The 12,474-nt window shown below is 40.5% G+C and overlaps 1 protein-coding gene across 1 annotated transcript; it reads right to left on the bottom strand.

The window, feature by feature from the left end:
• Positions 1 to 373: 373 nt before the first annotated feature.
• LOC145157398 (DHBP synthase RibB-like alpha/beta domain-containing protein) lies at positions 374 to 2,286 on the bottom strand. The gene is made up of 5 exons (XM_079076443.1): positions 2,054 to 2,286; positions 1,682 to 1,919; positions 1,398 to 1,573; positions 725 to 1,016; positions 374 to 627 (listed from the first exon to the last, which is right to left on the bottom strand). The coding sequence occupies exons 1-5, from the start codon at positions 2,112 to 2,114 to the stop codon at positions 534 to 536; spliced, it is 861 nt and encodes a 286-aa protein (XP_078932569.1). The 5' UTR covers positions 2,115 to 2,286; the 3' UTR covers positions 374 to 533.
• Positions 2,287 to 12,474: the final 10,188 nt, after the last annotated feature.

The raw sequence follows: 12,474 nt of genomic DNA on the forward strand, positions 1-12,474 counted from the left end.
AAAATATCATGTTTGTGTCGTCGAACTTTTTTTTTTAAGTATTGTAACTTTTTTTTTCAAATTTTTTATCACTAATAAAGTGGGAATAAATATAAATTCAAAAAAACTAAAAAAATAAATAAAGTATATGTGTTTTTTTAGGCTAGAAGATGTCTGAAGATGTTAGAAGACTCTAGTCCACATCTGCGTCAAGAAGAGGGCGCACAGACATTTTTAGGTCTGCAGTATTCAAAAAAACAAACAGTCTACGAATGCTAATGTCTGTACGTGGTCTGCGTCGCGCAGACAGAAGAGGCCAGGAAGATCTGCGGACAAAAAACAAACACCACCTTAATATCACATATTCATCTATTCCAAGAGTAAGCAACGACCATGAAAGAAAAAAAAAGCCAGAGTGTCTCAAACTTTACATTCAAATAGTGTTTCATTCACTAAATTCAACAAAACTCTACACTTTAAAGTTTAAACAGCACGATATGTTTACACTACATGTCTTTGACGAAAGTCAAAGTTAAAGTCAAACAGTGAAAAATTCAAGATTTGAATCTTGAAATAAAAAGACAACCAGCAGCTCCTTCTTCTAGTAAAGAGTACTTCTCCAATATTGAAACTGTCTCTTCTTTAGCACTACCCACATAACAAATAAACAAAACTAAGAATTTTAACCACTTTTACTTTTACTAACTATAAGAAAAACAAATGTATTTCAATTTTCAAGATTTACCTTCCGGGTCTCAAGATCTTGTATTTCCCAATAATAGAAAGGTCAACAACGGTTGACCCTTCACGCCCTGCTGGAAGAACACCACCATCATAAACAAAACTACAATGTTCCCAAAGATTCTTGAACTCTTTAATGTCTAAACTACTCGGTTGTCCACTAAGATTTGCACTTGTTAATGCCAATGCACTTCCACACCCTCGAGCAATCATCCTCATAAATTCAAAATCAGGTATCCGAACTCCAATTGTATCCAATCCAGGGTTTAATGATTTCTCAAGAATACTTGATTCCCCTAAAAAAGAAACAAACTTTTAGCCTTGGTCCAATTCACGACATGAGTCGGAACAGGTTGTACTCTGTTTGCCTGTGTTTGATATGACAGATTCTTGGGCTAACATGACATAACAGGTTCTACTGTGTTTGACATAACAGATTCTTGGGCCCATACAGGATATGACAGAACAGAACAGATTGTACTGTGTGTTTAACATGACATGAGTCGGAACAGGTTGTACTCTGTTTGCCTGTGTTTGATATGACAGATTCTTGGGCTGGCATGACATAACAGGTTCTACTGTGTTTGACATAACAGATTCTTGGGCCCATACAGGATATGACAGAACAGAACAGATTGTACTGTGTGTTTAACATGACAGATGCAGGAAATACGAACCTCTTGTTAGAACCACGGTTACGGGTCCTGGAAGGAGGTTATCAAGCAAGCCAAGAGGGAGATGGTTTGTGACAGCAAATCGCCCTATGTCGTTTATGTCACCAACACAAATGGCTAAAGGGCTAGTGTGTTTACGCCCTTTGATTTCATATATTCTATTGACTGCTTCAACAGAGCTGCATCAAGGGTCCATATAAAAGTATATGATGAAGTTCATTGAAGCAAAACGTCGAACACTTAGAATGCGAACATAAATTTAATGATTTTAGGATTTCGGAATGTACCATGCGTCACAAGCAAAACCATAGAGTGTATCAGTGGGGACAGCTATGACCTTTCCTGCTTTTAAAGCTTTGATTGCTTCATCAGCGTAAGCCTCTGTTGCGGGTCGAATGTTTCCAGACCTACTTTCGATGCTTCTTTCATCGCATCTCTCCAAACTCCATGCCATTTTTGTTATTGGTCCTTCTCGAAATCCCTTGTTCTGTTGGAGAATTTTTGAAAATTGAAGCTTTGGTACACCTGAAATGATACAAATACGTCCCAAAATTTGGGGATGAGAAAGTCAAAGGCTGTAACGAAAAAGATTTGATTTTGAAATGAATCTCGTAGAGTAAGTAAGAAAGAAAGTAACTTTTAGTGTAAAGGAAGATCACCTCGAGTAGGGTTTAAGAAGGGAAATCGAGAGGTTATATTCGTAGGGTTTAGTATATACATATATAATCTTTCTGTGTTGCAGTAGTAGCAGCGGATTGTTCGCCGCCGGCGAGGCCTTTGTTTGTCAGAAAGATAGGGAATCAGTGCTCAGAGGAAGCAGAGACACATGGATTGGACGCCAATTCCTCCATTGTTGGAACCATTTATTATAATCGACGTGATTAGTTGGATGGGTTAAAGTTAGGGAAAATACGTGCACATGTAACTTTTTTTTTTTTTTTTATACATTTAACTATTTAATCTATTAAATACGTCTCAGGTCATTGAATTTGACTCTTTTAATCAAGTGGTGGTGGAGGTTTAAATTTGAAGTTGATAGTCTTTGGACGAATTGCATTAAAGCTTGGCATAATGTCTCTTGCATTAATGGCAAGTCATTACTCAAAGCTAGTCTCCAGGAAGTGTGGCTTGTTATTTCCAAGCTAAATGAAGATATGAAACATTGGAGAATTAACTTGGAAGACTTGTTTGTAAGGCGTCTTGGAGCCGGAAATAGAACCAACTTTTGGAAGGACAAATGGTGTGACGGTGTAATGTTGAAAGATGTTTTTCCAGAACTTTATCGCATTGAAGTGCAGAAAAATTGCATGGTTAGTAACATAATTCAAAACAGAGGTCTAGATAAAATTCATGGACAGTGGTCGAGAAATCTAAGGAGAGGAAGGGAGGCAACTGCTTTATCAGATTTAAACAACAAAGTTGCTGGTGTGGTGTTGACAAGCATAGATGATTCGTGGGTTTGGAAAGGTAACGAGACGGGTGGTTTTACAGTTCAAAATTCGCGGAACTTGATGGCTACTGCAGAAGAGGTGTGACCTTGCCGTCGTATCTTTGTCCGCTCTGTGGTATTGAACAGGAAGATGTCGAGCATCTGTTTTTTAAGTGTAGTTTTGCAAAAAAAAAAAAAAAAGTTTGGAGCTGGTTCTGTAACCGGTCGATGTTATTGAATTCTGCTCCCATGAATGTTTCTGACATGTTGGGGGTGGTAAAGACACTGGTGTTGAATAAGAAAAGGAAGAGATTGCTATGGGCCCTAATATATTCGGTTTTATGGAGCATATGGAAGTCTAGAAATGCTTTAATTTTCAAAAGTTTCAGGAGCAGCCCAATGAAGACAACCGATGATATCTAGTTAATCTCTTTCAATTGGTTGAAATATAGAGGGAGGTTTAGTTCTTTAAATTGATTTGACTGGTGTAATTCTCTTGTTTCTCTTGTTTGTATGTTGTAACTTGTCTAGCGTCTCACTAGTTTGTTTTAATGTGATTCCGCCGTTCAAAAAAAATTAAATATGTTTATATATTACCATTGTTACCTGCTATAAAGAAAGTTGGAATAAACTTCTAATTGAAAAATATTAAAAAGTTAGAGTAATTTTAAAACATTTACATTATATAGGCTTTTTATGTTTTTTTATTTGCTAAGTAATATTTTATTTTTATTTTTATAAAAGATCCTCCATACTTATTGTTATATATTTAATTTATTTAATTTTATTGTTAGATACTATTTACTTAAAAAATAATATATATGCTTAAAAACAAAAGAAAAAAATTATTAGAGGCCATATAAAATATTTCACAAAACAAAAATATATTTATTAATTAAAAAGTAAAATTTAAAATTGATCAATATTTAATTAATATTTAGGAAATTATGGATATTTTAAAAATAAAGTTTTAAAAAAATAATACAAACTAATTTGAAAAATAAAATCGCTATTAAAAGTGGAGAAAATGACTTATCATGGTAATTAACTTTTCGTTTTGTTCACATTTAAGAAACTTTATTTTTCGTACACATTTAACTATTTAACTTGTTAATTTGTTCACATATTACCATTGTCACCTACTATAGTCGGTGACAATGTTAATATGTGAACACATATAACAAGTTAAATGATCAAATCTGTACAAAAATAAAGAAGTTACCTAAATGTGAACAAACAAATAAAGATGATTACCCTCCTAAGTCATTTTCCCTTAAAGTTACGTATAATGGTTTAAATGGTCTCTTATGACTATTTTTTGCATTTTAAGGGCATATACTTCTAGTTTCTGGTTTTAAAAGGGCACTTTTGGAAATATGAAGGGGTCACCCGGTGACCCCCATCCCACATAGGAATTTTCTAATTCCACGTATTATCCAATTAGATTAATTTAGTCTACGTCATTGTCACGTGTATATAGGAGTTATTGAGAGATATTGTCCATTTTAAACACCTCAACTGTGTCTTTCGAACACTTTCTTCTGTAAATTCCTCATCGAAATTTGTTGTTTAACTGTTCTTCGGTCCTACCCTTTTCTTCAAGTGTTCGTCGCTCAAATCGGCGAACTTTGTCATTTCTATGGCCGTTCTCATGAAGATTGATCTACATTTTGCTGGAATTTTTACCAGGTACCCCTCTATTACTTACTCAGATGGAACCGAGCAAAGGTTGATGATGTTGGTTTTGCTGGAATGGACAAGAACGAATTTGTGGAGTTCCTTGAAATATTCTTTGCTGAGAGATGTGTGAATGTGTACTTTTGCATGCCTGATATTGATTTTCCTGATGGATTGAGGATAATCGCCACCGACATGGATTACATGGAACTAATCGAAGTAGGGTATGCTTCTGATTGTGTAATTGATGTATATATGGACCATCTTGGTGTTAATGTATATCAATGGATTATTGAAGGGCAAGCAGAAGTTTGCAGTTCTTTAGACCAATTATCTGGTGCAAATGAAGATCATGAAGATGTTGGATTAGTGTCTAAGTCCATAACTATAATAGGTATATATTTGACCCGACCCGGCATGGTCCATTTGGGTTGCATGGCATCGGGACATTTGGATAGACCTTTTATGAGAAGAGGATATTTGTGACATACTAATATATATTATAAGTTCTAATATATTAATATGAAGTCATATTATTTAATTAGTATTGATCAAGAATTAATTTGGAATTAATTTAGTGATCAAAAGAGACTAATTAAATATATGGGAATTAATTTAGTGATCAAAAGAGACTAATCAAAAGAGACTCTTAATGCTTCAGTTCCTCAAAATCCAGCAAGTACCTGTCTACTGATTTCCTGAGAATACAAGCAGTTTGAAAATATCAGCATAAAGCTGGTGAGTTCATAAGCGGTGGTTTGTAGTGAAAATCGTTGATGAGTTCGGAAAATATTTGTATAGTTTCAAGAAAATCCGATATTTTCTTTGAAGAAAAGGGTAGCGTTATCGATTGCGTATAAAACCATGAATGTTCATTACTGAAAACTGGAGTGATATGCGAAAATACTACCTAATGTGACTAGCTAAAACTAATCATGAAGTGTAAGTATTTTATATGTGAACCCATTGCATAATCGGTTCTGTTTGAAAAACCCTGGCTTTAACCAGAATACGTAGTGTGTATCAGTTCTATTTAGTAAAAGTAGAACTGTTGAAGAGTGTTAAGCTGTAAACTAACGGTGATTTATACATATTGTGAGTCGTATAACCATGCTTGATATGACTAGAGACCTTTCCAACGTTCTTCAGGCGTCGAGTTAAATGACATTTGTACATCTCAGGCGTGCCCGCCTAACTGTAGCTAGCAGTCCAGATGTGGGATTGTCAGTCCCAAATAGATCTATTCACAAATCTCACGCTCTCCCACCAGGAGACTCTGGTTATACAGTGGTAGGATTTATCCCTGTACACCTAAGGGTACAGTAGTGAAGTAGCGCCTCACAGTATCGTACAATCTAGTTTACATGTAGTGTAGTAGCGTTCTACCGTAGTGAAATCCGTATGTATACCGTATATAGTGATAATTTCAGTTATGAATACCATGATAAAGTAGTGATGTAAACTGTAAACGGTTTCTGTTTCAGCACATATGTTTAGAAGTGAAAGTTTCTATACTTGATATGTTTTAGAAAAATCCCAAACTATACCGATTTTAGTTTGCATGCATAATGTGGTGAATAGCGAATCCGGAAAACTATGCAATTTTAGTGAAAACGTCCCTTATGCCCAACACAGTAAAAAAAAAGCTAAAGTATGAGAATTGCATGAATTTTGAAAACATTTATGTTTAGCTTGTATCCCCCCTTGAAAACATTGAAAATATGGAAAAATGTAGGGGTATGAACTCACAGTCGTTGCGTGAAATCGTTGACTGAAATGAAGATCCTTGAGGTGTTGCACGTGACACTTAACGAAATCCGGGACTTGATCGAATCGATGAAAGTGAGTTTTCAGCCAAAAGTACCACCAAAAAGGTGTTTACGGTCGAAGAGGAGTTTACGGTTCTTGAAGGCTTGGACCGTAAACTCAAGAACAGAGTTTACGGTTTCTGAAGGCTTGGACCGTAAACTCAAGAACAGAGTTTACGGTTTCTGAAGGTTGGACCGTAAACTCAAGAACAGGGTTTACGGTTCTTGAAGGTGGACCGTAAACTCAAGAAAATGATTCTGATTGCTGATTTCGATGAGATAATCGTTTCCAGGCGTTCCCTAGTGACTCCAAACGTGGTTTCTTGATGATTTCCAAAGTTTGAAGGCGTTTTGAGTGTTTACGGTTAAGGTTCTTAGAGAGAGAAGGAGAGAGTTTTTGGCCAGAAATGTTCTAATGAAGGTGGATGCATCGTATTTATAGGGGTGTTGTGGGGGGTCCACTCGTTACTGACCGTAAACAGGTTTACGGCCGTAAACACGTTTACGGTCGTAATCCCATTTTGACCGCAAATGCTTGATTTTTCGAAACAATCGGGTTTCCGCGCGATTTTGGTTCTGACTCGTAAATAATTTAATTAAATATAACGAGATTATTTTCTAAACCAAAAGTTTGACGGAAAAGTTAACAAATTCGAAATTTCATTAACGAAACTCGCGTAACGGAAACGGACAAAGTTTCGGGTTGTCACATCATCTCCCCGTTAGAGGGAATTTCGTCCCCAAATTTGAACGCAGAACACAAATCATGGATTAGGAAAAAGATGTGGATACTTCTGTTTCATCTGATCTTGGCGCTCCCAAGTGAATTCAGGTCCCCGCTTGGCATTCCAGCGAACCTTCACTATCGGGATGCGACTTTGTTTCGTTCGTTTGACTTCCCGATCCATGATTTCGACAGGTTCTTCCACGAAGTTGAGGTTCTCATTGATTTTAATCTCATCGAGAGGGATCACAAGTGTCTCATCAGACAGACACTTCTTCAGGTTCGACACATGGAAGACAGGATGGATGTTGCTGAGCTCTCGGGGTAACTGAAGTTTGTATGCCACGGGACCGATCCTAAGAAGGATTTCGAACGGTCCAATGTACCTTGGGTTTAGCTTTCCACGCCTCCCAAAACGTATCATGCCTTTCCAGGGTGAGACCTTCAGAAGGACGCGATCACCAACCTGGAACTCCAAGGGTTTTCGTCTCTTATCGGCGTAGCTCTTTTGTCTATCTCGTGAGGCTTTCAGTCGTTCTCGGATTTGCACAATATTTTCAGTTGTCTCTCGGATAATTTTAGGACCAGTGAGAGTACTGTCGGGGGCTTGACCCCTGGCTAGCTGCGTGTCACCCACCTCAGCCCAGCACAGAGGGGATCTGCACTTACGGCCATAGAGGGCTTCAAACGGCGCAGCTTTCATGTTGGTATGGTAGCTGTTGTTGTAGGAAAATTCAACCAAAGGAAGATGAGTGTCCCATGACGCGCCGAAATCGATGACGCAGGCTCTCAACATATCTTCCAAGGTCTGAATTGTTCTCTCACTCTGTCCATCAGTCTGCGGATGATAAGCCGTGCTCATATCCAATTTAGTTCCAAGAGCTTTCTGTAGTGATTGCCAGAATCTCGAGGTAAACCTGCTATCTCGGTCGGAGATAATAGATGCAGGTACCCCATGAAGGCGAACTATCTCTTGAATGTAGATTCGGGTGAGTCTCTCCATCTTGAAGTTTTCTTTGATTGGTAGGAAGTGGGCGGATTTTGTCAATCGATCGACAATTACCCAGATAGCATCGTGCCCACTCGGAGATCTGGGTAACTTGGTGATAAAATCCATGGCTATCCTTTCCCACTTCCACTAAGGTATTTCCGGCTGTTGAAGTAGACCTGAGGGCTTCTGATATTTGACCTTCACCTTGGCGCAAGTCAGGCAATTGCCCACGAAGTTAGCGATCTCTGCTTTCATGTTTGGCCACCAATAGATCTGTTTGAGATCCAAGTACATCTTGTCCGAACCTGGGTGAACGGAGTATTTCGTCTTGTGAGCTTCGTTCATGACCACTTCTCTGTAACCACCGAACTTTGGGGTCCAGATCCGGTCCATGAAATAATAGGCTCCGTCTCCCTTGATCTCCAGATTCTTTTCCATTCCCCTTAAGGCTTCACCCGACATGTTCTCTGATTTTAAGGCTTCCAGCTGAGCCTCCTTGATTTGCGCGGATAGATGGGAATGGATGGTTATTGTTAGTGCCTTCACCTTACGTCCTGAATACTCCTTTCGACTGAGGGCGTCTGCTATCACATTGGCCTTGCCGGGATGGTAGCGGATTTCGCACTCGTAATCGCTGAGTAGCTCGACCCAACGCCGTTGTCGCATGTTCAGCTCCTTCTGATCGAAAATGTGTTGTAGGCTTTTATGGTCAGTGAAGATAGTGCACTTGGTTCCGTAGAGATAATGTCTCCATATCTTCAATGTGAAGACCACTGCTCCCAACTCCAGGTCGTGCGTTGTGTAGTTGACTTCGTGTGTTTTTAACTGCCTCGAGGCGTAGGCGATAACCTTTCCCCGTTGCATGAGCACACAGCCTAGGCCCTGATTGGATGCATCACAATAGACTACGAAGTCTTCCGTCCCTTCGGGCAGGGACAAGACAGGTGCACTGCACAGGGCCTGCTTCAATGTTTGAAATGCAGTGTCTTGCTTGACTCCCCAACTAAAGGTTACACCCTTCTGTGTCAGGGTGGTTAAAGGCTTAGCGATTCTGGAGAAGTTCTGGATGAACCTGCGATAATAGCCCGCGAGACCCAAGAATTGCCGGATTTCTGTGGGTGTCTTTGGTGCAGACCAATTCTCAATCGCCTTGATCTTGGAAGGGTCCACGTGTATTCCTTCCTTGCTAATCACGTGTCCAAGGAAATTCACCTTCCTGATCCAGAATTCGCACTTCGAAAATTTCGTGTATAGTTTTTCTGCCCTTAATGTTTCCAACACCTGCCTTAAGTGCTGTTTATGGTCGTTCTCACTCCGCGAATAGACAAGTATATCGTCGATGAACACAATCACGAACTTGTCTATGAAAGGGCGGCACACCCGATTCATCAGGTCCATGAATACTGCCGGTGCGTTGGTTAGACCAAAGGGCATTACTACAAACTCGTAGTGTCCATAGCGAGTTCGGAATGCTGTTTTGGGCACATCATTTTCATGAACTCGCAACTGATGGTACCCTGATCTCAGATCGATCTTTGAGAAATAACTGACTCCCTGAAGTTGGTCGAAGAGATCGTCGATTCTGGGTAAGGGATATCGGTTCTTGATGGTCAGTTTATTCAGCTCTCGGTAGTCAATGCACATCCAAAAGGATCCATCTTTCTTTTTCACGAATAAGATCGGAGCTCCCCAGGGTGAGGAACTCGGCCTTATGAATCCTTTGTTGATCAGCTCATTGAGCTGACTGGATAATTCTTGCATTTCCGCTGGTGCTAAACGGTAAGGAGATTTAGCTACCGGAGTAGCTCCGGGGATTAAGTCGATACGAAACTCGACTTGGCGCTCAGGAGGAATTCCTGGGAGATCTTCGGGGAAAACGTCAGGAAAGTTACAGACTTTGGGGATGCTCTCGAGGTCTCTAACTCCTTGCGTCACGTCTATAACGTGAGCTAGAAATGCATGGCACTCCTTCCGCAGATACTTCTGGGCTTTGATGCACGAAATGATACGGAGGTTCGAGCTAGGCTTATCTCCGTAAATCATGAGGGTTTCGCCAGAGGGAAGATTGAGACGGATAGCCTTCTCGAAGCAAAGAATATCGGCACGATTGGAGCTTAACCAGTCCATGCCGATAATGACGTCGAAACTCTTGATGGACACATGCATAAGATCGATAGGAAAAGAATAATTGTCTAGGGTAAGGGTACAGCCTACGAATATGTCGTTAGTGCTCTCCTTCTTTCCGTTAGCCATCTCGACGGTAAATGTTTCGGTTAGAGGTTGGGATTTACATTTGATTAGATGTTTGAATGTATGACTAACAAAACTCCTCTCCGCACCAGAATCGAAGAGAATGCATGCATAAGAGTTGTCAAGGAGGAACGTACCCGTAACAACGGTAGGATCAGCAACTGCTTCCTCCTGGCCCATCACCAGAACTCTCCCTGTATTGCCACCAGTTGTTGCCTTGGGGCAGTTTCTCCTGAAGTGCCCAGTCTCTCCACATCCATAACAAGTTTGACCAGCGCCCGCTCCCGGTGCCTGGTTGGTTGGTTGAGCCGGTGTCTTGCAGTATCGAACTGTGTGTCCCTTCCTTCCACAGTTGTTGCAATTCAGCTCACGGCAGGGTCCGTGATGATGGAAGTTACACTTGTTGCACAGAGGTAGTTTTCCAACATAACCACCGGTAGGAGATTGGGTGGTTGGAACAGTAGTGGGAGCAGCAGCAGGAGCGGTAGCAGCATGAACTGCCACTATTTGTTGTTTCTTGGAGGGCTCCTGCGAATACTGTCCCTTTCGTTTGTTACCAAACTTCTTCTTCTTCCCACCGCTTTCCTTTTGTGGCTCGGAGATAGCTGCCACCTCATCCAGATCGATTCCATGGTCGATCAGAGTCTGTGCCAGATCCTTGGCGCTTTCAAAAGTAATTGGCCTAGCAGCCAAGACATTCCCCTTTGTTGGTTGTCAGTCCCCAGATGTACCTTTCGATTTTCTTGCTTTTCGGGGTGACCATTCCCGGACAGAGAAGCGCCAGATCACAGAATCTAGCAGTGTAGGCAGCGATGTCGGAACCCTTCATCTTCAAGTTCCAGAGTTCGTGCTCTAACTTTTGCACTTCGCCCCTCGGGCAGTACTCCGCGAGCATGAGCTCCTTCAGTCTTTCCCAACCCATGGCATTAGCCACTGGCAAGGTTAGGGTTTTGACTCGACCATTCCACCAGGTCAAGGCTCTGTCGGTGAAGGTGCAGGCGGCGAACTTCACCTTGTTTGCTTTAGAACAAACGCAAATTTCGAAGATGGATTCGATCTTCTCGAACCATCGAGTCAGGGCGATGAAACCTCCATTTCCGTCGAAGGACTTGGGTTTCGCAGTCATGAAGTCCTTGTAGGAACACTGTTTTTGATGTCCCTAACTTCCATCTTGTCTCTGGGGGTCGGTTCCACCTCCAGCCCCACCAACATTTACTTGTGCCATTGCTGCAGTCACGGCGGCGGTAACTGAAGCCTGAAACATGACAGGGTCGAACTGAGGAGGTGGTGGTGGTGGCGGAGTGTCGTCGTTCCTTCTGATGGGTCTTGGTCGAGGAGGCATCCTGTTCTAGAAACAATCAGGAAGAAGAGGATGGTAAGTCCTCGAGATATAAAAACAAAATATATCTCATCCTGATAATGAAAGTATTCTACCGAGCGATAAACACAGAAAGGTTACTAATACAAGTAAGTTATCGCTTAAGGAAGGAGAGGTAGCAACACTTAGAGTGAATCTGTATACTGAGTTTGGTTCTAGCGAAAATACTCCTATAGTATTTTATGTGAGATGTTTTTGGTAAGTTTTAGGCCTGCTGTAGCACCACAGTCACTCCCAAACACATGTTGGTCATGTCTCGACGGAATATAGTTGATCAGGCTATATTCACCCTAGACATGATTACATAACTGTCCAGGTTTAACCGCAGCGTTCCAACATCCAAATACTTTTTGTTTTGTTCTACTAGAGACACGAACTTTGTTATGTATGCATGCTCGTATACTTTTTATAAAAATACTTTATATTTTGAAAGTATACTTTTAGCGTAGAGCACTTAGGCCCCTTAGTGTTTATAGTTGTATACCACGTAAGGTTCGGTATACTAGTTCGCTATAAACAAGGGCTCTGATACCAACCTGTCACACCCCGAAACCGATGGCGGAAACATTCCGAGGCAGAGGACGTCATGTATAGCATCACAACCAATGAATAACAGCAATCATAGCAACACAACCATTACAGTGAATTCTTAAATAAAAATGTTTACATCCGTTTGAAACATAGTTGAAATTACATCCAATAGTTTTGTATAGTAAAAATTTAAAAACTCTTAATGCTTCAGTTCCTCAAAATCCAGCAAGTACCTGTTTACTGATTTCCTGAGAATACAAGCAGTTTGAAAATATTAGCATAAAGCTGGTGA

This window comes from Lactuca virosa, chromosome 1, assembly GCF_052849685.1.
Source record: "Lactuca virosa cultivar CGN04683 chromosome 1, Lactuca_virosa_CGN04683_v6, whole genome shotgun sequence".
Lineage (NCBI taxonomy): Eukaryota > Viridiplantae > Streptophyta > Magnoliopsida > Asterales > Asteraceae > Lactuca > Lactuca virosa.